This window comes from Xylocopa sonorina, chromosome 11 (assembly GCF_050948175.1).
Source record: "Xylocopa sonorina isolate GNS202 chromosome 11, iyXylSono1_principal, whole genome shotgun sequence".
NCBI lineage: Eukaryota > Metazoa > Arthropoda > Insecta > Hymenoptera > Apidae > Xylocopa > Xylocopa sonorina.
Window position 1 is genome coordinate 9,761,553 of NC_135203.1, and position 25,075 is coordinate 9,786,627.

At 54.7% G+C, this 25,075-nt stretch overlaps 1 protein-coding gene across 1 annotated transcript in view; it reads right to left on the reverse strand.

Annotated features, from left to right (window-relative positions):
- Window positions 1-1,394: 1,394 nt before the first annotated feature.
- Inr-2 (insulin-like receptor-like) overlaps window positions 1,395-25,075 on the reverse strand; it is a 29,783-nt gene continuing 6,102 nt past the window's right edge. The window contains exons 3-12 of the mRNA XM_076904002.1: window positions 13,279-13,453; window positions 12,686-12,932; window positions 7,445-7,550; window positions 4,914-6,311; window positions 4,548-4,819; window positions 4,081-4,443; window positions 3,471-4,009; window positions 2,899-3,394; window positions 2,578-2,822; window positions 1,395-2,498 (exon numbers count right to left, since the gene is read on the reverse strand). Coding sequence (XP_076760117.1) covers window positions 1,841-2,498; window positions 2,578-2,822; window positions 2,899-3,394; window positions 3,471-4,009; window positions 4,081-4,443; window positions 4,548-4,819; window positions 4,914-6,311; window positions 7,445-7,550; window positions 12,686-12,932; window positions 13,279-13,453 — 4,499 coding nt within the window. The 3' untranslated portion in view covers window positions 1,395-1,840. The remainder of the gene's footprint in view (window positions 2,499-2,577; window positions 2,823-2,898; window positions 3,395-3,470; window positions 4,010-4,080; window positions 4,444-4,547; window positions 4,820-4,913; window positions 6,312-7,444; window positions 7,551-12,685; window positions 12,933-13,278; window positions 13,454-25,075) is intronic.

Sequence of the window (25,075 nt, forward strand, 5' to 3'; positions counted from 1 at the left end):
CTGTTTTCGCTGTTTAATTTTGAAACGGGATTTTTCTGTCACAGCTGCGCGAAGGACGCGAGAAAGGAACAAAGTAGGTACAAAATACGAGCGGTATAGTAGGTAGTACTCAAGGAAAAGAAGAACACGCGTGGATGCTCGCGATGAACGAGAAAACGAGAAAAACAAAATAGAAAAAGAAAAATGAAAACAGGGATAACCATCGCAAGGATGAGAGAATACGGTAATATGTACGTATATACGTGTATGGAACTTCTACCATTTCGATTCGATAAACGTTAAACTTACTCAGCGAATACGGGCGTAATAAACGGGATTAGCTAATCAGTCTTGTGTTAGAGGCTTGTTAACGTCTAGATTCAACTGCGTGTCGTGTCGCGTCGCTCGCGTTGGATTCTATTCCCTCATCCGTCGATCGATCTCGGCTCTCGTCTCAACGTGTTTCCGACCGACGTACGATTTCTTTCCCTTCAACACCTGAGTGGCGCGAGAAACTCTTTGTTCGTCACCAGCCGTCTTACTTCGACACGCTCGGGTTAGCACCAATCGAAAGAATGCCGGATCGCGAGCCGAAGGCCGCCCAGCGATTCTGTTATTGCACGGTTTCGAGGATATCTGTCTTCAGGATCGCGTTTTCCCTCCAACGAATGAATCGAGCCACGGAAAGCTAAATAGACCGGCTGTTTCTCGCGGCCACTACGGAGAAGCCGTGGAGACGCGTCTCCTTCGAACCCCGACATCGGCGTCTTCCTCGTCGAACAACCTGTGGCCGCGCGGAATTAGAAACGGCGATGGTACGCGTTCTCCACGGGCATTGTTTAAAAAGAACGGTCGAGGCCACCCTCGAGAATCTGTCTCCAGCTCTATTCCTTCTCCGACGAATGTCGAACGATCTAACCTACGGTAATAATTAGCATTCGAAAAAGCATACAGCTGTTGCGCAAAGTGGCAACTAAACGCGCGTCCAATTCGCATCTATTCTTTGTAAAATATAAAATCGCCGTACCCGATCCGGCTGGCTCGCTTAATTGCCACTTCGATTCGTGATCGCGGTCAACGAAAGGAAGCCGATCATTCCCTCTCCTTACAACTAGTTCGAGCGAAGAGAAGCGCATTAACGGAACGTATATACAGTACAGGCGTATATGTATATAGGATATATGCGGGAAATGCGAATCGTTTAAACGCGAATCTTTGATACGACCCGTGGCCGCTTTCCTCCGACCGCTCGGAGAACGAGTCGCCGAGTCTGCCCCACGTTCTCGCACGCTTCTTTCATCCGTCACGAAAAGGCAGTGTCTGCTGTGTAACGAGTGGAACGCGCGCGCGAGAATGAAAAAAACCGACCGCTGTCTCGTGTTTTAACGAACGAACGTAACGCAGGAGGATACTTAGAGAGACGAAATCGAGAGGGACGTTCACGCTTCTACGAAAATAATTCGTAAACGTCGAGGACAGACGGGGAGGGGGGCACGTTCGATCGTGTGGTTGAAAACTTAAAATAGAACTTACGATTTAGAATCTCTCGTTCTAAGGCGGCACAATGCTTCTTTTCTCGGTCGATGGTGCCGCACTAGCGTATAAAAGACACGTGATTTCCGCGGGAGGGTGGATTACTGGAACGTTTGATCGCGAGCCTAGCGGAACTCGCCGGTGTGTCTCACAGACACTGCCCCTTTCGAACTATAATTATTCTCGTCGTTCGCCGCGCCATAGGCTGGCACCGCCTATCGCGCTGTCGCGCGATCTTCGACCGGTTCGAGTGGATTCAAACTGCGTGACCCCGACGCGTCGCGGTCGCGGTTTCCAGCGACGAATCGGGGACGCAAACGCGTTAACACTACGTGGTCGTACTACCGATGTAGCCGTTGTTTAGCGTCTCCGGTTTGTTCACGTACTCGACCGGCGACATCGTCTCTTTCTTCTCGACACCGTTCTCGATGTCGATGGTGTCCATGGGCGGGAAGTCGACCCGCAACGGCACCGTCTCCTTCTTCTCGGCAGCCGAGAGTATCTCCGGGCTGCCGTTCTCGTAGTCCGGATTGGCCAGCTTGGTCGAATTCGGGCTGCTCAGGAAGCTACGTTTGCTCGGGTTCTTCGGGCTTCCCGATCTGTTGCTGATCGACAACTGGCTGAGGTTGCTCCTCGAGACGCTCCTAGCGTCTATGAACGGCGAGCTCTTCACGGACTTCAGGCTGTCCTCGACGAACGGCAGATTCAACGCGTCCTTCCCGGATGCGATCGAGTCCGCCGAGATGCCGTCGAAGTCGTCGAAGCCAGCCCTCAGCGGGACGTTCGAGGAGTTCAGATCGTTACAATTGGTGGTGGCCTTCGAGTTCTCGCCGTAGGAGTCCATCCTGTAACGGGGACTGAAACTGTTTTTAATACTGCCGGGCTCGAAACTCGCGAAGTCGCCGAAATCCTGCCGCAACGGGGAGTCCTCGTCGCCCTCCACCTCCTCCTGTTGCAGATCTTGCAGGGTGCAAATATCGAAATGCCTGGGCACGCGAATAGAACGCGTTAGAAAACGTAACGATTTTGGAACTCCGCTCGGTAGAAAAATAAAATCGTACTCACAGATCTATTTGCGGTGAATTGGACCTGTTCTGGTTCCTGGCCTCGACTCCCTCCGGGCTGTGATAGAAACTAACCGCCTGGAAGCTCTCCGAGTCGATGTGCTTCATCAGTATCGTCGCGATGTCCATGAACGTCGGTCTTCTGATCGCCTTGTGCCTCCAGGTGCGCTTCATTAACTCGTACAGCAATTCGGGACAGTTCTCCGGTCGTTCCATGACTCCGCCATCGATCACGTACCGTAGAACCTACAGGAAATAACCCGTCGGGCCAACGATCCCTTCATCCGCCGCGCGCCGTTCCGACGAACCGATTCGCACGTACCTGCTCGTTCGATAGACCCTGATACGGCTGCGACGCGAAGGTGACCATTTCCCACAGCACGACGCCGTAACTCCACACGTCGGAATAGCTGCTGAACACGCCGTCCTTCAAGCTCTCCGGCGCCATCCATCTGACCGGCAACAGGCCCTTGCTCCCCTTCCGATAGTAGTCCCTCTCGTAGATGTCCCTGGTCATACCAAAATCGCCCACCTTCACCGTCAAATCCTCCGCGACCATACAGTTCCTCGCGGCCAGATCTCTGTGCACGAACTTCTTCGTGGCCAGATACGCCATGCCGTCGGCAATCTCGATCGCCATCTGCAGTATCCTGTCCAACTTTGGCGGTACGTTGGTCGTGTTCTCGCACGCGCCGGGTCTGTGGCTCCTCAGGTACCTCTTCAGATCGCCGTTCACCATCAGCTCCATGATGACCAACGTTGGCTGGCCGCGAGTGACCACGCCGAGCAGCTTGACCACGTGATGAGCATCGAAACCCCTAAACGAGCGAGAGAAAAAAATTGAAATAAGGAATGGTGGACGCGCGAAAGCGACGCAGTTCGACGAGAACTCACTTCATCACGGACGCCTCGTTGAGAAACTCGATTCGTTCTCGATCGGTGGCGTCCTTGTTCACGGTCTTCACGGCGCACCGCACCTCCGGCTTCCCCTTCACTATGTCCTTGGCGATCCCCTCGTACACCATACCGAACGTACCGGTACCCAACGACTTCAGCATCTCGATCTTCTCCCTGGGCACCTCCCACTCGTCCAACACGTACGTCGTGCTAACGTACTCGGGATTCACGGTGGCGATCAACGTCACGTTCGGCACGCTCTTCATGAACTTCCGTTTGCACACGTAGAACAAGACCAAGATGAGAACCATGACGCTCGCCAAGAGCAGGAACCAGAATACTATCCAAAACGTGCTATACGTGTTCCTCTCCTCGATGTAGAAGTATTTCACGTGCGTGTAGTTCCCGTTGCCCGCCAGACTGGTCGCGCGGACTTTCACCGAATAGTTGCCGGGTGGAAGCAACTCCTTGAGGACGTACGCGTTGCCCGCCTTGGTGAAGTCTCGTCTCGTGATGCACGCCACCGTCGGCTTATACTGAAACGCAGAGTGTTCCTCGTGACGCCGCGTGGATATTCGGGAATGCTCGCGCTTCGGGGATAACTCACGTTTTGAATGTCAACCCTCTTGTACTCGATCTCGTAGGTGATGATCGGCCCGTTGGGCTGCGGTGGCTCGTCCCATTGGAGCGTAACCATGGTCAGACTGTTGTTCTCGCCCGAGATGCTCATTTTGAACGTGTTCGGTGGAATGTCGTCGGCGCCGTTCTTCAACAGCGTACGATGGGTCTTCATGCTCTTCGTGGAGCACTTACCGTAGGTGTCGTTCATCTCTTGAGCCCTGCACGCCTCCACTTCGATGTTGTACGCGGCAAAATGGCGCAGGTTCGTCATCACGAACGAGGTGTTCGTACTCGGGACCAACCGCTCGAAAACTATGTACGATCTGTTCTCGATCTTATCGACTATCGGCTGCGCGCACGGAAACGATCGATTAGGAAACGTAATCGTTTAAATCTTTTCATTTTTATGGGAAAAGAAAACAAGAGAACCTTCGAGTGGCAAGGTTCGTTTACCTGCTCGCGATCCAACGATCTGGTTTGCCTGGACAACGACCCGTCCATGACCTCTGGCTTCCTCCTCGGTTTTCGTTTCACGTAGACCTGATTGTGCAGCGCGTCCTCGAACGCGATCGCGCTCGACGCTTCCTTCTCTCTGAGCGACTGGTCCGATTCACGATCGGCGCACTCGCAGGATCCAGTCTCGGGCACCACCAGCTGCTTCTCTTCCTCCAATCGTTTCTTCTCCTCCGCGTATTCGATCGCTTTCTTGTCTGGCAACATCATGGCTGAAACAGGCCGCGTAAATAACGTTAATAGCGTATATCTCGAGTATTTAAACGCAACTACCACCGAAAAGGTGGAGGGAATAGGTTCGCTTACGTTCCACGCAGTAGTTCCTCTGATCGATGAAGTTGGGGTCGTCCGGCTCCCATCGTCCGATTATTTTGTAATGCGTCAGGTTTCCGTTCTTGTGGAGCGGCGGCAGCCAGGTCATGGTGAGCTCGCCAACGTTGCTGCTGTAGATGTTGAGGGACCTGGGCGGGCTCGGTGCTTCCGGCAGCGTCCTGAAGTACGTCAAGTTGCTCTGGGCACCGGATCTCTCCGTGGCGATCGTGTACGTCTTCACGTAATAAGCGTACTGCGTGTACGGCTTCAACTGCGAGAGGTAGTGGCTGTGCACGCTCATCTCGCGGCCGCTACCGAACTTGGCGCTGTCTATCAGGGTGGAGTTGGTGCTCGCCGACACGTCGTCGACCTTCCATCCGTCGCCGCCGCACGCGTCCCGGCCGTCGTACATGGTCACGTTCTGGTTCGGCGCCTCGATGAAGTAGACCACGTAACCGAGCAGAGACCGGGCGTCGTGATGGATGAACGGCTCCCACTCGATCACCGCGCCCCACGCCGACTTTTTGCCCACCCTGGTCTTCAGCTCGGTCACGTTGCACGCGACCTTGTCGCCGTTGCTGTTCGGCGCTACCTCGTAGTCGGTGAACGGCGCCAGGCCAGCCTTCTCGCGGAGCATCTCGATCTTGTACAGGCACAGTTTCGGGTTCAAATGGAAGAAGATCTTCCCCGGCCCGTTCTTCGACAGGATCTTCATTTCCTTGTGCAGGCTCCAGTCCCAGAGCTCCTGGAGATTCTGGTTGTCCATCACCAGCAGCGAGTACCTGGTGCTGTCGATGTCGTTGCCCCGTATCACGCGCAGATTCTTCAGGAAGTTGAGCGAGATCAACGGGAAGCTGCGCACGATCTTCAGGTAACCGTCTATCACCTCGATCGTGTTCAGATTGTCCTCCAGCTCCTTGACGATGTTCTTGCTGCCGCGTATCTGGATCTCCAGGCTGCCGGTGATATGGGTGCAGCCGCGTAGCTTCTGAGCGGACGAGATGCTGTCGACGCTCGCGCCTGGACACTCCTTCTGGCACAACCCCTTGCATTGCTTGCAGGACAGCGTGCCGTTCGACTCCTCGTCGGTGTAACCGGGCGGGCATTCTATCACGCAGTCACCCTCGAACGGTTTGTACGGGTACTTCTTCACGTTGAACATCTCGCGGGGTTTCTCCATTCGGCGGCAGCTCTCCTCGTCGATGCACCGATGGTCCATGAACCTGAACGTTCCGTTCGGGCAACGTTCCGCGCAATCGTTCTCCATCGTTACCACGTCCTTGCAGACCGCACAATCGCTGCTGCTCGGGCCTGTGCACGTGCCCAGACAGGACGGATGGCAGCACGTGCCGTTCTCGTAGCAGGCGTTGTTCTCGCACTTCTTGTCGCAAACTGGAATCGAGAGATTGGGACGTCGTTTGTTTTTCTTTTTTCTGTTCGTTTCCTTCTGCATAAGCCAAGGTTATTAGACAAGGGTAGGGAAAGAAAATGGCGCCTGAACGGCGAACCGATGAGTAGACGCGGAAATATTCGCGGACCGCTTCCGGGTAAACAAGTTTGCGCGTGCAGCGTGGGTCGGCTGTGCTCACCAGGAAGAAGTCCGGTCACGTTCTCACTTGGAGACACGTGGCGCGGCGTCTCGAACTTTCCCTGTAATTTTTGCGGAAGGGAGCGCGCTCCTCGCTAACGAACACGCCGCGTTCCGATCGATAAACACGAGAGGACGTATCAACATCGAGGGTGAGAGAGGAGGACGGTGAACGTCACGAATATCCATTTTCGACGTCCAACCACCCTTGCCACCTATTAAGCCCCTGAGATCGTCCTTTCTCGAAGGGACGTCGAACTTTCAAACTCCTCGAGCCGGGACGATTAACAGGCGTCCCTCTCGGCGAAGTTCAGAGAGAGCCGGACGGGGCGAGTACCAGCCGGCGTTTAACGCGACGTTCCTGTTGCTCTTTGTCCGCGTGCAGAACGGGCGTAATTTAGAGTCGCGGCGCCCACGAGTTAGCCATCTACGGTGCCGAGCGCGGCGCGGCGCGGCGCGGCGCGCCGTCGCCCATTCCTCGCGCGACGCCCCTTGCCTCGCGGCCAGACGCGCACACCGTTTTCCCGCAAGGCCAACGAATAATCGGATAATTTCGGAAGGAAGGAGGAAACGAACGAACCACCGGCGACCACGCGACGGGAGAGACCTCGAGTGGGTCGTCGGGTGCGTGGGTGCCGAAGATAACACCGCGTTCGAAACTACGCGTGTACTTTTATCTGAGTGCCACGGACAAGGGAACCGACGAAGGTCGCCAATTTTCTACGCAACGCCGCCGCGTTCCCAGAGAAATTCCTCGCTTCCCTCCTCCTTCCCTCTTGCTGGATTTAAGCGACGCGATAGCGCGCGCGGTCTCTAACGAGGATCGGTCGCGGAATTTGAAGAAATCCGGATCGCGGACAACCTCGTTTCGATAAGCTAGAAACGGTTCGACGCGAACTTCGAAATATCGATCGTGAAACGAAGAAGAGGGAATTACTTCGTTGGCAGTGTTGCTGGTTCCAGCACAGGTACTCGTTCTGCTTGGTCGGCCTCTGAGGACAGTGCTTCTCGCACACCGGACACCCGTTCTTTGGACTATTTCCCTGCGAACAGAAAACGGATCGAATCAATATCCCGCAGTGGAGCCGCGCGATCCGTCTAAATATTTCACAGTCATCGTTCAATTCCATTCTCCCGTGCGACGCTGAGTGATTGGTCCCCGTCGATTAGCGGGACGGAGGGTTTTCGAGTTTCGGAGGAAAAAAATGCCGCGAGATCGAGCGAGATATACTATATATAGGGGGGAAGATTAAAGCGGCAGAAATTGGGCACGATTCCTGGCTTTCGCTAATTGAATGTGCTAATGGAGCCGAACCTGCGCCCTCTAAAAGGCTTAATTTCTTCTGGCTTCGGCGGAACGCGTCGGAGGAAACGCGCGAGAGTTATACTTGGGACACGGCGATGGGCAAAAGCTCTAGCGAATGGACGAGCTCGTGCTCCTCGTTAACCACGTACCGGCTAAGAAAATTCCTTAACTCTCGTCGAGGCTATAGAGCAGCAGCAGCAGCAGCAGCAGCAACTCGAGAGCGGCGATCGATACGTCTGGCGCTTTCCATTATTTACTTTTATCGCCGTCGCACTATTTCCCAGTCTTACCGAAACTTGTATTTCCTTGTACCACGGGCACGAGACGATACACAGAACGGTGCATCCCTCGTCGCCGCTGGTTTCGCCCCGACGCTGCGCTGCCCTCCCTTCCTTCATCCCCTAAACCCGAAATACTCACTCTGCTTCGTGTACATACATAACTTCGCGACGAAAAATCGTCCTCGCCAGAAGCGAGAAAATACGTCCGTGATTTATTGCCGCCATCCGCGCGATTCCCGAAGTCGATAAAACAGAACCGCGGCGTAAAAAAAAGACAAAACATAGCGCAACGTTGAAATTAATAAATCCGCAGGTTTTATGCGTCAATTTTTTCGACCGTCTATCATACATCGCGGCAGCTTCCTGTTCACAGACTGTGAACAGAATCGAGCGATAAAGCATCGGAGGGAACAAAAACAGGATTCTCGAGGGAGGAATGAAAAAAAAAACAAAAAAAAAAAGGACGAAAAATGTACGCGGTTGGGAATGTTCAACCGGTAGTTGGGAACGATGTTTCGATGTTGGACGCGTGTCGGAAGCGTCGGTGCACGCTGCGATTCGAACGAACGGACGGTGCTGGCTACGAAAATCGAGCTACGCTTTTGGCCACGCTGACCGTAACGGTCGAACGACGTTGTTAAAACATTAGAAATCCCACGTGGAATTCGTCCACGTGGCTCGATTCTGCTCTGTGGAATTGTTTTGCTATCGCCGATCGGAGAAAGTCGTCGACGAGCCCTTGAGATTGGAGTGGAAATTGGGTAATTAAAGAGCGGAGGTCCGTCGAGGATCGAGGAACGCCGTTTACGTTCGCGCGTTTGCTCCCGAGGATCTCAGCTGGTCGGTAGCTCGAAACTCCGCGACGAACCCTCGACCCTCGACCCTCGACACGCTCGAATTTTTTACCGCGCCAGCCGGAAAGTAATTAACCCTCTGACCCGGTCACGTTTCATCGATCACCCTTCGCGACCCGCTCCCACGACAAGCCACCTCCGTCCTATCAACCGGACGGGATAAATGAGATATTTATCGGGATTCTCGCGGCGGAAGGGGTTACGAAGAGATCGACAAAGCGAAGGAACGATTTCGTTCCAACCAACGAATGGGATGTTCGTTTTAACAAGACCACGGGACGACGCGGTCTCGCCACTGGCGAAGTCGATCAACGTTCGTTGAATCAACAAGTTACATGCACGTATTTCGTTCCTTTTCTTTTTTCTTTTATATATATATGTGTGTATATGTACATAGCGGACGTGCGAAACGACGCGGATAATTAACCGGAAAATCGAGGAGGGCAGAAAGAGATTCCACGGATCGACAGATTTATCTCGCGGAAGCGACGGGCATGCGACGTGTAATATGCGACCGGTTAGCGTCGAGGAAATCAATAAAGAACCCCGCTGCCGCACGCTTGCCCGCGGATGAAGAGCGGCGGTCCGTTGCATTTCAATTAGCGAACAATGAAAATTTGAATAAAAGTTGCTGATTATAAGCTTCGCGAGGGGTTGTTCTCGCCCTCTCTCTCTCTCTCTCTCTCTCTCCCCCTTTTCTTCAATTTCACCCTTTTTATTTTCGTTAAATCGACTCTCCATCCACCGGCCGTTCCACTCGAGCGTTCGTCGGAGGAAATAATTCACAACGTATCGCGCGGCAATTAGCGTTAAATCATTCCTCATTTCCGATCCACGCCCTCCCTCGAACGATCTCGGTAACCTTGCCATACGCGCCGTTGATGGACGAACCGAAATTTACCTCCGAAAGTAGACCGACGCGTATTCGATTAACGCTAGCCCGCGTCCATCCTCCGTTTCTCGTGATTGCCTCCGCGCCACGCAATATCGTTGCGTCCTTCCACTCGCTCGGCTTCTCGCGTGTCGGGTTCATCCGTAAATTGAACGGTAATGACACGTTCTGTCGCGCTGATGGATTCCCTTTGATTCGAGCGAACGGCTACCCCCGATAAATTGTGAACGTTGGAGGGCCGCGCGCAACCTGTTCCACTCGTTGCCGCGAGACCGAGTTATCGTGTACAATTTGCTCGCGAGAGGTTCGCGTACAATGCTCCCCTTGTCGTCGCGCACCTACGAAGAGACGGTGAACAAAACGCGACCGCGACAGCTTCTCTTGGTCCACGGCCAATATAAACACTCGGGGCCCTACTCGAACGAACGCCGCGACGTCACCGCGCGAGGAAAGAATGGGATGCATAAATCTTTGCCTATATTTAGCGGGTGAATAAATTCAGGAAGAAACGGACGGAAAGCCTCTTTGCTCTGACCGCGTCCAACGCGTAGCGGCACGTCGTTGCGACACGCGGTCGTTCGGTTGCGACACGATAACGTACGCCACAATGTTGCGATCGAGAGTATCGCGCGCTCCCGTACGCGTTGCATCACTGCAAAATATAAACCTGACGAATCGCGGAGCGTCGACGGCTTGCGAAATCGTGTCGATCGTCTGCGATCGGGCCTTACGCTGGGTCCACACCGTCGTCCGTCATCGATTCACCCACGAGTTCTTCGAGGCCGTTGCTTTTGCGCCGAAAGACTGCGCAAACCTTTCGTTAGATTCTCGTTAGACACGGAAATTCGAGGCTATCGATTTATCGAACGCGCGCTCCGTTTCCAGCAGATTCGAATCTCTTTGCCTAGAATCCGATCGTTTTTTGTAAAGTGGATTTGCCAGACTCGCCCTTTGCCAGAGACGACCGTCGACGGTTTTTCGTGCGACTTCACGAATCGAACAAACGTTCGACCCTCCTTCGAGAGTCGGGGTCGAGCATTCGAGAGAAGAGAAATCGGTTTTATCAATCCACTCGACAGATTCGCTAAATGGTAGGAAAAGAGAGAAAAGTTTCTTCCATTCCTCGTGAAACGACATCGATCGAAGAGATATCGGGACGCGTTAAGCCGGAGCGTGGAACGTTGAAAGTATAAATAGGTAATGGCAGCGAGTCTGTGAACCGGTCATCACGATCGACGTCGCATAGCCGCGTAGATGCGGTCATTTGAATTGTTAACGCGCGCGCCGCGAAAACACAACTGACAAATTGGTGACGCGCTCGAATACGAAGCAGGAATTGAATGGAAATCAACGTTAAGCGGAAAAAATCGAATCGTTGACCTTCCCTCGATTTTCCGCTACCACGATTCCCAACGATCCCAATCGACTCTTTGTCCGATGATGTGTCTCTTTCGTTTATTCCAACGAATAACAAGAAAACGCTGAAATTCCTTTCTACCATCGGTGAGAGAACAAGACTGTAAAACGTGGATTTTCAAATGCAGAGCGTCGAGCACGGGGGTCGAGTAGCTGGGAACCGGAAGCGCAGGGCGCCACGAATCCCTCGTATGCGATCGAGGGCCGGCTCTAACAACGTCCCGGGCTTCCAATTATATTTCTCGACGGTGAACATTGTAGTCGCGACTCGGCGCGCGGGCAAAAAGCGGGCTGCCCGCCGCGTGTGACTCGCCGAAAATCGAAGTTCGACGCGCGGCTCGTCCGGAGCGACGGACGTGCTCGTTTCGGATTAAACGCGTATTAATACACAGGCGGAGGCCAGGTTGATGGGGCAGGACGAATAAAAAGCGGCCGTGCTTCATTGTAATCCGAGGAGGGAGAGTCCGTCACCGTGACTAATCACCTTCGATACTTGCAATATAGTTCCGACGCGGAGGAGCACCCTCGGACCCACCCGTCCGCGAGGAATGCCTGTCCGATCCGCGTCGTTGCCGTTTATTTCTAGATCGTCCGATTGCGTCCAAAGTGTACGATTGGATGCAACAATGTTATCGTTTCGAGCGACGTAACGGACTCGAGATAAATCAGGCGGGACGTCGTTTCAGGCTGAGAACAGTCGGTGCCCGCTCGAGAATGGTTTACGATCGATTAAACGTCTTCCGGTGTGTTTCGAATCGAGCGGGACAAGAGTTTAAGTTTCCGTGGCTAGCCGAGAACGAGTGGCATCCGCGTGGATCGCCGCGGACGACGATATTATTACCCAGCAGGCAGCGGTGAACAGTCGGTCGGTCTACGTCCAGAAATAGTCGGTCGCGGGCCGTGCCAGCCGAGCGATCCTCTGATTTACGCTGGAACCGGGCGATAGCATTTCTCTTCACCGTGCGAAATAGTCGCCGGGGATCGTCCAACCGGAAGCAATTGGTCGTGGACCGCGGTCGCTGTTACCCGGTGGCTGTCGTCGGAACTTTGCCCGCGTCGTATTCTCGGACAAAGACGAGGAGGACGAGAAAATAGCAACGGGGAGCGCGCGGAACGCCGCGAGGAGAGAACCGCGAGCGAGCGGTGCGCGCGTTCCAGCGTCGACGGCTCGTGACTACCGGAGATTATTTACTAGCGCGGCGAAATGGAATTGTTTACCGAGGGCAGCCGAGGGGGCTGCCAGCGAAACGGTTCGTTGCTCCGCGCCGGAATAATGCCCCCGTGGTGGTAGACGCGGCCGAAATTCTGCCAAGACAGTGTCGAGTCGGACGCGCCAGTAGGCGCCGCCATTAGTCGCTGTTGCGATTTTCTCCGTAGCCGCAGAAAATTGGGAGCCCGTGCCAAAGGTTCGACGCTACAACACACTTACCATGATCACGTGTTCACCCTTGCCATCCTTCACGATCAGGTCCCAGTCGATCGTGTCCACGTAACAGAGCGCCGGATTCTTCTCGAAGCGAACGGAGCCCCTCTGGATGGTGGTCAGGCTGTGCAGCCCGATCTCTTGCAGACTCATCATCTCGAACGCGACCAGGGCGTAATCGGTGAACAACGATTGCCCTCGGATCACGGTCAGGTTTGGGAACAGCCGTCCGATGCTTCGCAATCCCGTCACCCTGCGATATCCGTGCGGAGAAGATAGAAATGAACATCAGGATCAGAGAGGTGGGGGAAAATATCAGACGAGAGAGAGCAGAGAAACAGGGTAGGAAGCAGAAACCGACGAGATAATAGCGACGTACCAAAGACCGACAGGAAGTTTAGCGGATCCTCGATGGCGGAGGAAGTCGCTCGGACAAACGATCCACCCTGGTTTTCTATTATCCGAATTCTGCCGCGTTGCAAATAACGATCGTCCAGAAACCAGGGAGCAACGAAGGCACGAGACATCTCGTCGGTCTCTTCAACTATTCTCGCGAGTGTCGTCGGAGCAAGTCCCGTTTCGACTGGTGAAAAGATTACCTGTACAGCAGCAGGTATCCGGTGATCTCTTTCAGCTCCGGGAAAGAGATGTTGGCGTACTCGGACGGCTCGGCGTTGTCGATCAACAAAATTTGTACGAAGCCTTCGACTAGTCGGCAACCCTTCAGTCTTGAGAAATAACGCACGCTGTTTCTTATGTCTATGCTTTGGCACACTGTAACAGAAAGAGGAAAAGGCCCAGGGCCCGGCTCGATCAGAGGCTCCCAGATGGACGTCTAGCGGAGAGAGACAATGGGCTAACGATGGCTAGGAAAGGGGTGACTACGGGGGACCGCTGCGACCGCGACGATTACGGTTGATTAAACGCTCCATCGTCCGCGGGGATACGAAACTCGCTGACTAAAACCAACTTCGTGCAACCTTGTCTTAACCTGACTAGATCGTTGATATCCGTTCGTATCTCCGTCTCTCTTTCCCTCTGTCCCACGCGAGCCGCACGCCGGCAATTCTTCTATAGAGTCGCAGATTCGACGGAGAGGGAGGCGAGCGGACTGTAATTATATAATTCGCGACACACGGGAACCGTGGAACCAGCCGGCCGACACCAGGAATACCGTGGAGTCAGCGTCGGGGCGCGCGCCGAAATAGCGCGCGGCTGTCCACGTGCGCGCAGACGGTGGCCGCGACGCATTGTCGTCGCTGGAACAACTGTGGCGAAGCGTCGACTCGTTTGCGGTCGATTGTAACGGGTTCCGCTAAAAATACACGCCGCGCGACGTCGTCCTGGCATTGGGATAAACACCGAGGGCGTGGACCAATTGATTTAGAGACGGACCGTCATTGCCACCGATTCATCCCGTCTATAGATCCTCCTCGACTTTCAACCCCCCTGGTTTAAATCGCCCTCGCCTGGTGTTACGTAACGACGTAACAAAGCTGGGACGATCCGCGATAACGTTTCCCTCTCTGAATGGATCGGACGCAACGGTGGCAACGCGCTCCGTTTACTCCGGTGTCAAGTGCACCGGGACGTTAGACGGGTGACGGTCGTGGGACAAAAATCGACCAGGACACGCGGCTGAACGTCATCGACGCCCACTTTCACGCCCACCGGCGCTGAATGTCACCAACCGATTTTTTATAGCGCGATCGCCGACTCGAGGAGATTTGCGAGAACATTCTGGCAGCGAGCGAGCGACCGACCGACCGTTCGAGTAGCAACAGTCGCGGCTATACGTTTATTTATACGTGTGCAACGAAGAGTCGAGAAAGGTGGACGTTTCTTCGTATCGACGGAACTCTCGCGTTCGAGCCCCGTTTAATTAGAAACCGTTCCCCCCGTTCGTCGGCTGCGGAGGACCGGCGGACTCGAAAGTTTCGAAAATAGATCGCGACGGCGAGCGTTCAAATAAATATCTCGCGGTTGATCGAATGCTCGTAATGAATCATCCCAGGGTTCGAACGCCACGCGCCAGCCAGTTTATCGTCCGGCCACGAGTCGATTGACTGATAACCCGTCAAGCGTCAGTCATCTGGCGCCCAGCCACCAACAATGTTTCCTCTCTTCCGAGGGCCGTTACGCGTCGTCAATTAATCGCCGCCGATTAGAAACCAGTCGAGTCGATACTCGCTCGAACGCAGCCACCTAAGCGTCTCGATACTATCGGCGGAAGGTTGCTATTTAGTCGCGCGTTTCGATCGATACGCCTCGCCGATATCGTATCTGTTCGCGGTTACCGGTGACTTTCGATCGAATTCCCTCCACCCGCGCATCCCTTAACACCCAATTTGTCCGGTAGACTCGTGGAACCGGGATATAACGTCGCGTTTATTGCGTCGATCGGCTATACGACACGATAGGCGTCGATTCGCGATTGCTCGACGATTTTTCCACGGACGCGGCTAGAATTCGATTCCGCGCGAAACGTGAGACCGCGGACGCGGATGAAAACGGGCGAAACTCGCGTCAAGGAAGCGCGGTGGCTCGGGTTCGGGACGGTGGGTTGGATTACCGGCCGATTAGCGAGATCAGCTGTTCGCGAGCCGAGATCGCGCGCGTGCATTCGCGAGCCGGCTCGGATCCGGTTGACCGTTCGTCTCTCTTCGCGGCACGTCGATGAGAATTTATCGAAAATTAATGAGTTCGCGAGCTCGACGCGACGCCCCACGCTCGGCCCGCGCGGCGTTCTCGTAAACCTGTTTCGAGTCCCGTGGCCGAGTGTGGCAACGTTCCCGTACAAAGTTAAGATCGGTCGGCTCGGGAGTGACGAGTGTCTTTCCGAGTAACAGCGGCGATCGATGCAGAGGCACGAAAAATGTGTCGCCGTAACATGCTCCGCGTATCGACGTCTAATCTGATCGGAGATAATCGTCGTTCACGCTCGGCGGAACGATTCCAGCCGTGACTCTGTAATTTCGCTCGCGCTCGATCTCACTTTATCAATTTTCTGCTACCGATTTCAGGCTTATCGGATAGACGTTCGTTCCTCCGCGAACGGATCGGACAGAGGAGGATGGGTGAAACAATGGGGTAGCGGCGACGTAACATCTCGGATGCGTACCAGCTTCTGCTACGTACTTCCGTGCGTACACGGTTTTTCAGCTGGAACGCCGGATTTTCCTTCCGATCTCGAATATCCGTTCGCGGCCGCTCAAAACGGATATCTTATCGTCGAGCGGTACACGTCCACTCCCCGATATCGACTCTACGCAAACACCGTGAAATCGTATCGGCGGAAAAAGCTCGTATCCAATTTTACTTTCACCTACACCGATAAAGACTTCATTTTCCATGGCGGCAGAGCTGGCGGGTGTAGCAAGAACAATCGCCCAAAAACGCGAGACCGTTTACAATTGCTCGCGATTAATAATCGCGTACCGCGCGTATTATTTGGAGGCTGAGTAAAAGTAACTCGTTTCGAAAGTAACGACGTATACAAATCGCGCGCGCCGTCGACATATCTGGGTCGTTATTGCCTCCGAGTGACAAGTACCGCTGGTTATCGCGAACGCCGCTATCGGCACGATCTATCAGCGGCAACAAAGTTGTTAAATCCGGGGGGAGGAGGGAAAAATTCAGCTACCACCCACGTCCGATCGAATCAGCCACCTACGTCGAGATAGGCCGTCCGACGGTCGTTTCGCGGTCTCGATTTCCACGCGATCGAAATCTGGCCGCGATCGTCGCGCACACGCGAGCGGTCGCCTAGTCGCGCGAAAGAGGAACGCCGCGCGGCGATAGGCGATAACGCGCGGGACTCAACGGGTAATAAAGTAAGAGCGTCGATCGCGCGACGGACCAGTTTCCATGTTAATCGCCGACTCGAGACCCGAAATCACCATAATTCAATTACGGCTCGGTATAATTTCGGGAAAGAAAGTTGCATTCGTAGTGGGCGAGGTGGAGGGTGCGTTCACCCGTTTAAAAGTCCGGCACGCCGTATCGGTCGGCGTCGACCCCGAGGTATGAAATTAACCAACACGTAGACGGCGCAGAATTCCCGGCTACGCGTATCGAAGGCGTCGATCCGAGTCGCAATTGACAACGGGCCGCGAGGCGCCGCCTGTTATTAAGGGAAATAAAAATGATCGAGTATCGCGCGTCAGTTACGAACCGAGCGAGAGTCCAGAGAACGTCCGTGGCACAGGGTGGAGTAACGTCGTGAACGCGAGAGAGAAACGCAGGGAAAGGAAGGAAGGAAGGAGGGAAGGAAGAGAGGAGGAACGCTGACCGAGGAGGGGGAGTCGTTTGGCAATTAAAAAACCCTTTACCCAAGAACGCCGTTCAGAGGGAACATTGATGGTTTCGTCGATCCCCGTGGCTCGCGATTCTACCCCGATAGTATCTCGAGGAGGTCATCGATTCCGTGAAACCTAACGAGTTCCTTTCCACCGGAATGGCTCTCTAACCATAGGCTAGAGAGATTAATTTTACGTGAACGGCGCTACGCGGATCAAAATCTGACCGTTGCAATCGGTTCCCAGTGTTCGCGCGCTGACCTTCGACGATGGAACATATAGATTCGATAATAACAGAGTGGCGTGGTCGGCGAGGGAGGTCGTAAACTTGATCGGGAATCGAGGTGGATGTATACGCGACGCGTACGTACGCTGAGGCGGTTCCGTCTCTCGTCTCGTCTCGTCTCGATTCGTCCAGGTCTCGTCTCGGCGAATCGGTAGAAACCGAACTAGATTACGATGTTTTGCCCTGGCGATGATACGCCGTGGACGATCCGACGGTGCGTGACCTATGATACGACGTCTCCTGTTCGCAGTGGAGCAAAGTTAAAAATAATCGTCACGAGTCCGACGGGGTCGATCGGATCGCGTCGACGGCGGTGCACGGTGAAACGAAAGTAGCCACGACGACGTCCCCTGTATCGGGCGTTGATCGCGGGAGAAGCCTCCTCTGGAGGCTATTAAAAGCGTCTCCTCTCCCTCGTTTTCGATCGCCGAGGGACGACGCGCGTTAAATAAATCGTTGCCTCCAGCGAGAACGGCCACTTTTTACGCGGCGCGATACCAAGCGTCTACGAGCGAACCACCTGTACACACGTATGCACACATTGGATTCCGCGCGCGGAAAAATCGCCGCCGCCCACGACTCGCAACATCGGACAAAAACCGCCTCCGATGCAGAGGCGCGCGTCCGTTTGCTCTCTTTTAGAAACCACCGTGTTGACGTCACCCCCTGAAACTCGTCCCCCATTGGCTCGGAGTGCTCGCTCAGGTAGCTGGCCAGTCGTTCGCCTATACACCGGTCGGACCCGGTCCCGGCGATGAGACCCGACAATGTTGCAAGATCGGTCAGTGACGCGTGAAGTTGCCGCGACGAGGTGTGCGATCCGATGAATGGAGAGAAGAAGTGAAATTTCTTCGCGGTGGTTGCCCTCGCGGCTGACGGGAGGTGGTTCGGAGGTGGTATTCATCTTGCCCTCGAGACGCGGGCCGAGTCTGTTCGGGTTTGTTAACGCGTCCGTGGTTACCGGAGTAACCTAATGTTGCACGGTTCGAACGAAGAAGAGGGAACCGGAGACCTCGAGCGTCCAAGGCCGAGGTGTCTTGTAACTTTTCGCGGTGCATACGGGTAAAAGTGGCACGGCCACCACCGTGTGCAAGTTAAACTAGAGGAACGCGTAAACGATGTCGTTGGCAGGTGGTTAAGCCGCGCTCCATCGTCTGCTTGCACGCGAGCGGAACAAAATTGCAACGCGCCATTACCGGCTAGCTGAGCGGGCCGAGGGTTCACCGAGGAGAGGGGCGGGGACCGGCGGCGGTTCGAAAAAGTTGCAACGGACACCGCATTCCAGACGCTCTCTTCAAGGTTATTAGCCATTCACCCGAAAGGCCGAAGTACTCGGATGCCCTATACCCCTACCCTACCCTACCAGAGCCCTCCTGTTCCCCGCGACTCCGACCGCGCCGCGAATCGCTTTTAAATTTATCCTCGACGATCCTTTTACGAGCGAAACGCGCCATTCCAGATGGAAAATGCATTAATATTTCCGAGTCGGCGGCCGTCTAACGAGGAGCGACGATAGGCCGCGTGCGCGTGTCCTAAAACTTCGTCGAGCGACACGATAATAGCCCCACGGGAAATACAGGGACGACCGTTGCTCTTCCTTCGCGTGTCGACCTCGCCCGTTCCACGTAGGCGTACAACGAATCAATGTCCACGTTCTACATCCACCCGGAAATAAACGGGCAGATAAACACGTGCGGCAACGATTCCACGCGATACATGCTCGCGCCTCGAATCGGTTCGCGTGAAACTGGGCCCACACCACGTGGCTCGCGTTCGTGCGAAACCGACGACCAACCGTTTCCCATCGTGGAAGATTCGGAAATATCGGACGGCACCACGGCCAGCCAACAGTTTTTGGCCGGGACGATAATTCACCGAGTTGGCTGGCTTGCCGGTTGGTTGGCCGGCTGGCTGGAATCCTCTCTGGACCTTGGAGAAGTTGAATCACTGTCGAACCGGTACTCCGGGACAGGGAGCCACGTTCGAATGCAGCCTGGTCCGCGATGGAAAATTCCTAGGTCGAAAGTAGCGGCGGCGGCGGTGGCGGCGGCAATGACGACGACAACGGCGATGGTGCCGGGCATTGACTGGTCCCCGGCGTTCTCGGAAACGCTGCCCGCGTCCGCGAGCAACCGTTCAAACGACGTCGGTCCAGCCAACCAGCTAGTCAGCCAACCAACCAACCAACCAACCAACCAGCCGGTCCAAACGGCGGTCGTGTAACCACTCGACAGTGGTCTTCTAGACGTTCGTTCCTCTCTATCTATAGCCACTTTGCGCATACCAACGGAACTGCGATCGCGATCGATGATTCGAGGTACGCGTGCAACCGGGGTAATAGTCTCGGTTGGCTGCTCCGATCGATCGGAACGAATCGTCGAATGCTCGACTCCGACCAGAGACGGTTCTCTTCTTCCACCGGTCGGAATATAATAAATAAAGGGATCTCGAAAATATGCTGCCCAATTTCGAGGAACCTGGATGACCACCCTATTTATCACGTGCTCTCGTTCTCGAATCGACGCAATCGATAATAAATAACCGGGAGCCGTGGTTGACCCGGTTAGATTTGGGGAACGTCGTCGTCGTCGTCGTCAGAGGAGCTGCCAACTCGATGGTCCACGGTAGGAGCCGCGAAACGGGGAAACACCACCTCGGTGAATCCCTGCCAAGGGATTCCTCCTGATTCCTCCGCGAGACCGATACACCAACGACCGTGGGTACGCCGGACGCGTGTCCGGTGAACCGCAAATCCACCCCCGCCGATATTCCCTGTGTCGTGCCACCGACGATTGACCGCGATCCTCATAAACTCGATGTCCTCCCTTTCTTCGACGTTACCGACGACCGGGACCAGAAAACTCGTACGAGACCCACCAACGAAACCATTATTAGCCAGGCTTTGCTACGCGCGTCTCGAGCCCACCGTTCTTTTGATATCCTCGTACATAAGCCGCGTGCGCGACGTTAACGTTTTAGCGAGCATTGAAAACAGTGCAAGTATCGAGACCAAGGTCGTTAAAACATTCTCCTCGTTTCCTACCGCGAACAATGCCGAGAGTCCCTCGGTGATACACGGTACAGGGAACGCGCGGCGTTTCGTGGGAAAATCGGGAATTCACACGAATAACGAGCGAGCCGTACCCCGGGGACACTTCAAAAGAGAGACGATTCACCGTTCCAACGGTCCATTATATCGGCAAGTCGAACGCGATCGAGTTCGCGGCTCGAATCCGCATCGGGATTTCACGGTCGCGTTGCCGCGGACGTTCGAAAAACTCGAGAGCGTTTCGACACGAATTAGAAACGAATCGGACAGGTCGCATTCTCTAACGCCTGTATGCTCTCAGCGTGTAATTACCCGTTAAAAGAAGACGAGGAAGAATCAGATCGGTATCTGGACTCGAAACTAAAGCGAGGAGAGCAACCGATTAACGACGGTCGAATAATTCAACGAGCACGGAACGGGTCGGGAAAAACGGCTCGGCGGTATCGTATAAATTAACCGCGTAATGTTCGTCATTCTCGTGTGTTCGGCTCGTTAAGCCGTGACAGAGACCGGAAGGCAGCGTCGCGGCGCCGCACGAAACCCGGAGGGCCGCGACGCGGTGCGTCTATCGTGCGGCTTCGTACGAATCTCGAGCCGCCTGCTCGCCGAGGCAGCACGAAACGCGATTACGCCCACCGTGTATCGCCGTCGCTCGTCTTTCCTCTCCTCTTAATCGCGTTCCCATCGAATCGCTCCACAGGTCCCCTCTCTTTGTCCGACCATCGCCGATAAACCGGCACCGACGATTAACCAAAGCTCCGCGTCCAATTATTTCCGTCCGCGCGACGCACGCGGACGCGTCTCGATCGCTCCTGTACGCGGCGCGTTGTCTCTTCATTTCGCATAATCGAGCCTGAACGCTCGTCCGGCGATATCCGTTGATTCATCGCGGCGGTGTTCCCGGATGCGTGCCGACCGTGGAACGAGCCACGGAACGGTTCTACTTTCTATACGATTCGAATTACCGTGACTCAGAATCAGAACTGATCAACAAGCTGCTACGGAGCGATTGCGCGTTTATTTTCCATCGCAATTGTACCGTGAACGTCGTCTGACGTAGTTAGAGGCGGTGCGGATATACCCTGCGCGCGAACAGGAGGAAGACGAAGCAGGAAGCGGCTCGAAAGGGGCCCCGTTCCGAAAACAAACGGCACGGAAATCGAGAACGATCGTTCCGTGCGGGAATGGCGACGCAGAAGGGACGGCGGAGGAAAGAGAAAAGGAAGAGAGGGAAAAAGAAAGGCTGCGCCGCGGGATAATGGGAGTTGGGAGCGGAGAAGAGGCCTCGAAGGGCTCTCCAGACAAAGGGAGGGATCGCGCGTCCCGCTATAAATCGCGTCCGCGATTGTAATTCGAGGTGGCGCGGAAACGGGCCACCCCGAAACCACTCGGTGAACTCGTTACAGTTAGAAACATAGATGGACCGAATCTCGCGAGACCTCTGTCTCGTCTATTATACAATAATATAGTCGAGCGTATCTCGCGATCATCCGAAAAATTCTTATCAAAGTTGACGACAAACGTTTCTCTGATAGACCCTCCTCGAGCCTTAAGGTTGGTCCAACTCGAACGGAGCGAAAGAAACGAAATCGATTCGAGGGGGCACGCGGAGGGCGGTAATTAATAGGATTTCTGCGGGGGAACGGACACGAGGTACGGGGGTCATCGACCATGGCCAGCCGATGACCGTAGGGCCAGGTGAAGCATCTTCTGTTGTGTGTTCGAGCGATACCGGAAACTGCCGTCTAGACGATGCTTTTTTCCTTTCCTCCCCTGGTTCCGGCCGCCGTCTTCCGTGACTGAAATTTTCGCGAGCCTTCTGCGTAATCGCGGTTGGCCTCGATCCAACCGCGCAAAATTCCACCCTTTCGTCGTTCTCGTCGTTTCACCCTTCGCGTTCGACCTGATTTAAGGAGTAGACGGAATCGTTATCAGTGTTCAACGAGCCGGTCTCCTTTGCCCGCGTCACGGCGGGTACACACCTCCGCGAGACGAAATATATGCCAGCCTCGCTCTGCGTCCACCGAGGGGTTGCTCGTTTTTTTCACTTGCGAAGGTTCGCACCGCGAGAACTCGATAATCCCACGCTAACGAGCGGGAGAATAGAGGAAAAAGGTTCGGTATTCAATTATTCTTCCCTGTGTTCTGTGGACATAGCTGCCGGTACATCTGCTTGGTTCCACCGAGATCAAATGGCGTCAGCTCCTCGAATTTTCTATGCATACCGTCGAACAATGGGAATATTTCTATGAGCGGTCCGGCTCGCTCGATCTCTAATAAAACCTACCTGTTCCAAGGTTTCCACGATACTTAGCGGCTCGCTAAACTTTCGAAACGGTCCTTGGCTCACCTCGGCTCGATAGTTCTAATTAACATTTCGAAACTTTCTTAAGGGGGAAACGGGCTTCCGTCTGGAAGATGTCGCGCGCGTTTCGAAACGAATTCGATTAAAGCGGCATCCGTGCGAACCGGACGGATAAACGGCCGCGGCACGAAAAGAAAGACGAAACCAAACGGCAACCATTAATTTTCGGGAAAGGAGTCGTCGGGCGGACACGTCGCCGTGAACTATCCCGCAGGAAGTGGCGTGGCCGGGCTCCTTAATAACGACTGGCTCGATGGACGTATGTTTACACGAGGGATCCGGACGTACGATATTTCCTCGGCAGCCACGGCGATATCTCCCCCCTTGTTGGGCCACGATCGACCCGCGTGCACCCCTTCTGGGTTCACCACCGCGGCCGCGTCGCGCGTTTATTCGGCCGTGTCATTCGTCGCGTCTTTCGACCGGCCGGAAGTCATTAAATAATGTCACCGGACGACTTCCGTTGCCACTTACCGTAAACGGGCATGCCGTTTAATATGCAAGCCGACACGCCTTAATTACATCGACTCCCCCACCCAATCGGCTCGGCAGTGCGCGGCCCATACGTCCCGCCTTTTCGACTAGAATCTCTCTCTCTGCTTTCTCTATCTCTTCCATCGTGTATCGCGGCCTCGTATCCACCTACGATTCGACTGGTCTATTAAAAGACCGCGCGCGCTCGTTTCCCGTTCGCAATTCACAACCACCCTCGTCGAGTAGTCGAGCGGGCTCCTTAAACGATCGTAAAAGTCTCGCGCAATGGTCGTTACGTCACGAGTCACACCTTTGGATATTGCGGCGATAATTGATACTTACCGGCACCAAAAACTGTAACGCGACACGTGTGCATTTCCCCGCCGATTCATTACCCAGCGAGTGGTAGTAATTTCGCGCGGAGAAAAAGGGGCACGCGTTCGCCCCACGACCCGCCGCGGCGTTTTATTACCCCGTTTATGAGTTTTAAATCTTAGTAACACGGCTCGTAAATAAATCCTGGACGTAACGCGGCTCGTTGCTGCCCGGTTTCGGCCACCGCGAACATCGCGCGGTTAATTACGGGCCGATCGATCGAGTCGATCGCGACAAATTGTTTCGATCGACGCGAGAACGATCGTTCGCTCGATCCCCCTGTTCGTTCGCTGGCTTCGATAACGGTAGAGAAGCGGACACGGCGAGAATCGTAGAGGAGACCGGCTGGAAATGGCGTACCGGCCGGCGAAAGCGAGCAACGCGATCGCGGCTGAATCGTAATTAGCGACCGGTTGTCGGATGGGAAATTTACGAGGGATGAAAACTCGTCGTCGAATATAGGCGAACGGAAGCCAATTATCTTCGTTAATTATTTCACGGGTAAGTTGCGCGCGGGATCGCGGTACGGATCGTCGTCGCGTTCCACTTTGGGACGACGACGCCGGCGACGACGACGGTTGTTTTACTCGGGCGCGGCTACACGGGGGGACCCGAGTCAACGTCCTGGCCGCGCGGTGTCTCCAAAGTCCCGCGGAAAAATGCTCGCTCGATGGCGCGTCGCTTCGAGCAATTTGAAACGAGTCCCCTTCGCGATTCCCTTGTCGAACCGAAGAACGTCGCGTTATCTGGTTAACCCGTCGGCGAAGATGAACCGCGACGCTGATCGGTTCCGAATCGAATCGATCGGAAAGTTCTGGTTCCGTTCGAGAAGATCGCTCGACCGCGTTGCGAAACTTGGTCGAACTTTGTCCGCCTGGTCGTTTATACCCCGAGTGACTCGGCCTCTGCGTCGGTTTCGCCGTTGCTCGTCGTCAAAAATAGTCCGGCGTCGGCGACAAAGTGTCTCGTGAACTGCGACGCAGTAGACGCACGAATTCGTTCACCCAAGGCACGTGCATATCCGCTCGAATACCGCGCGATCTACGAAAGCGTCGTGGAATCGATCTCGTTCTTCTCTTCGGTTCGCGCGATTAGGAAAATCGCGGTTTCGAACGCGACGCGGAGAACGAGAGTAGTAGCGTGGATAGTTGGCTGTCGTCGAGACACGTGGCGAGGCACGAAAACGGGGGAATGTGGCCCGTGGGATGTGGCCCGTTCGCGACAAAGACGTCCCGAACTCGTTCCGGGCGACATTCCAGAACGTGAATCGCTTACCGATCGTCCGGTGTACCGAGATGGCCGCGCTACGTCCCGGCGGATTCTACTTCGCTAAGCGATGCTCGATGAACCGACCGTTTTTCGAACTTTCTTCGCTTTTATTTCGATCTCGCGACGTATCCTTGATCGAGGTACTCGTCGAGGGTGGCAAAATTCGAACAATTTCAAATTCGCTTCGAGAGTCAAGAGCCAATCGACGATCGCGACCAGCTGTTAAACATTTCGACTTTATATTAATTGCCGCGCAGGTAGATACTTGGCGAAATTCCTA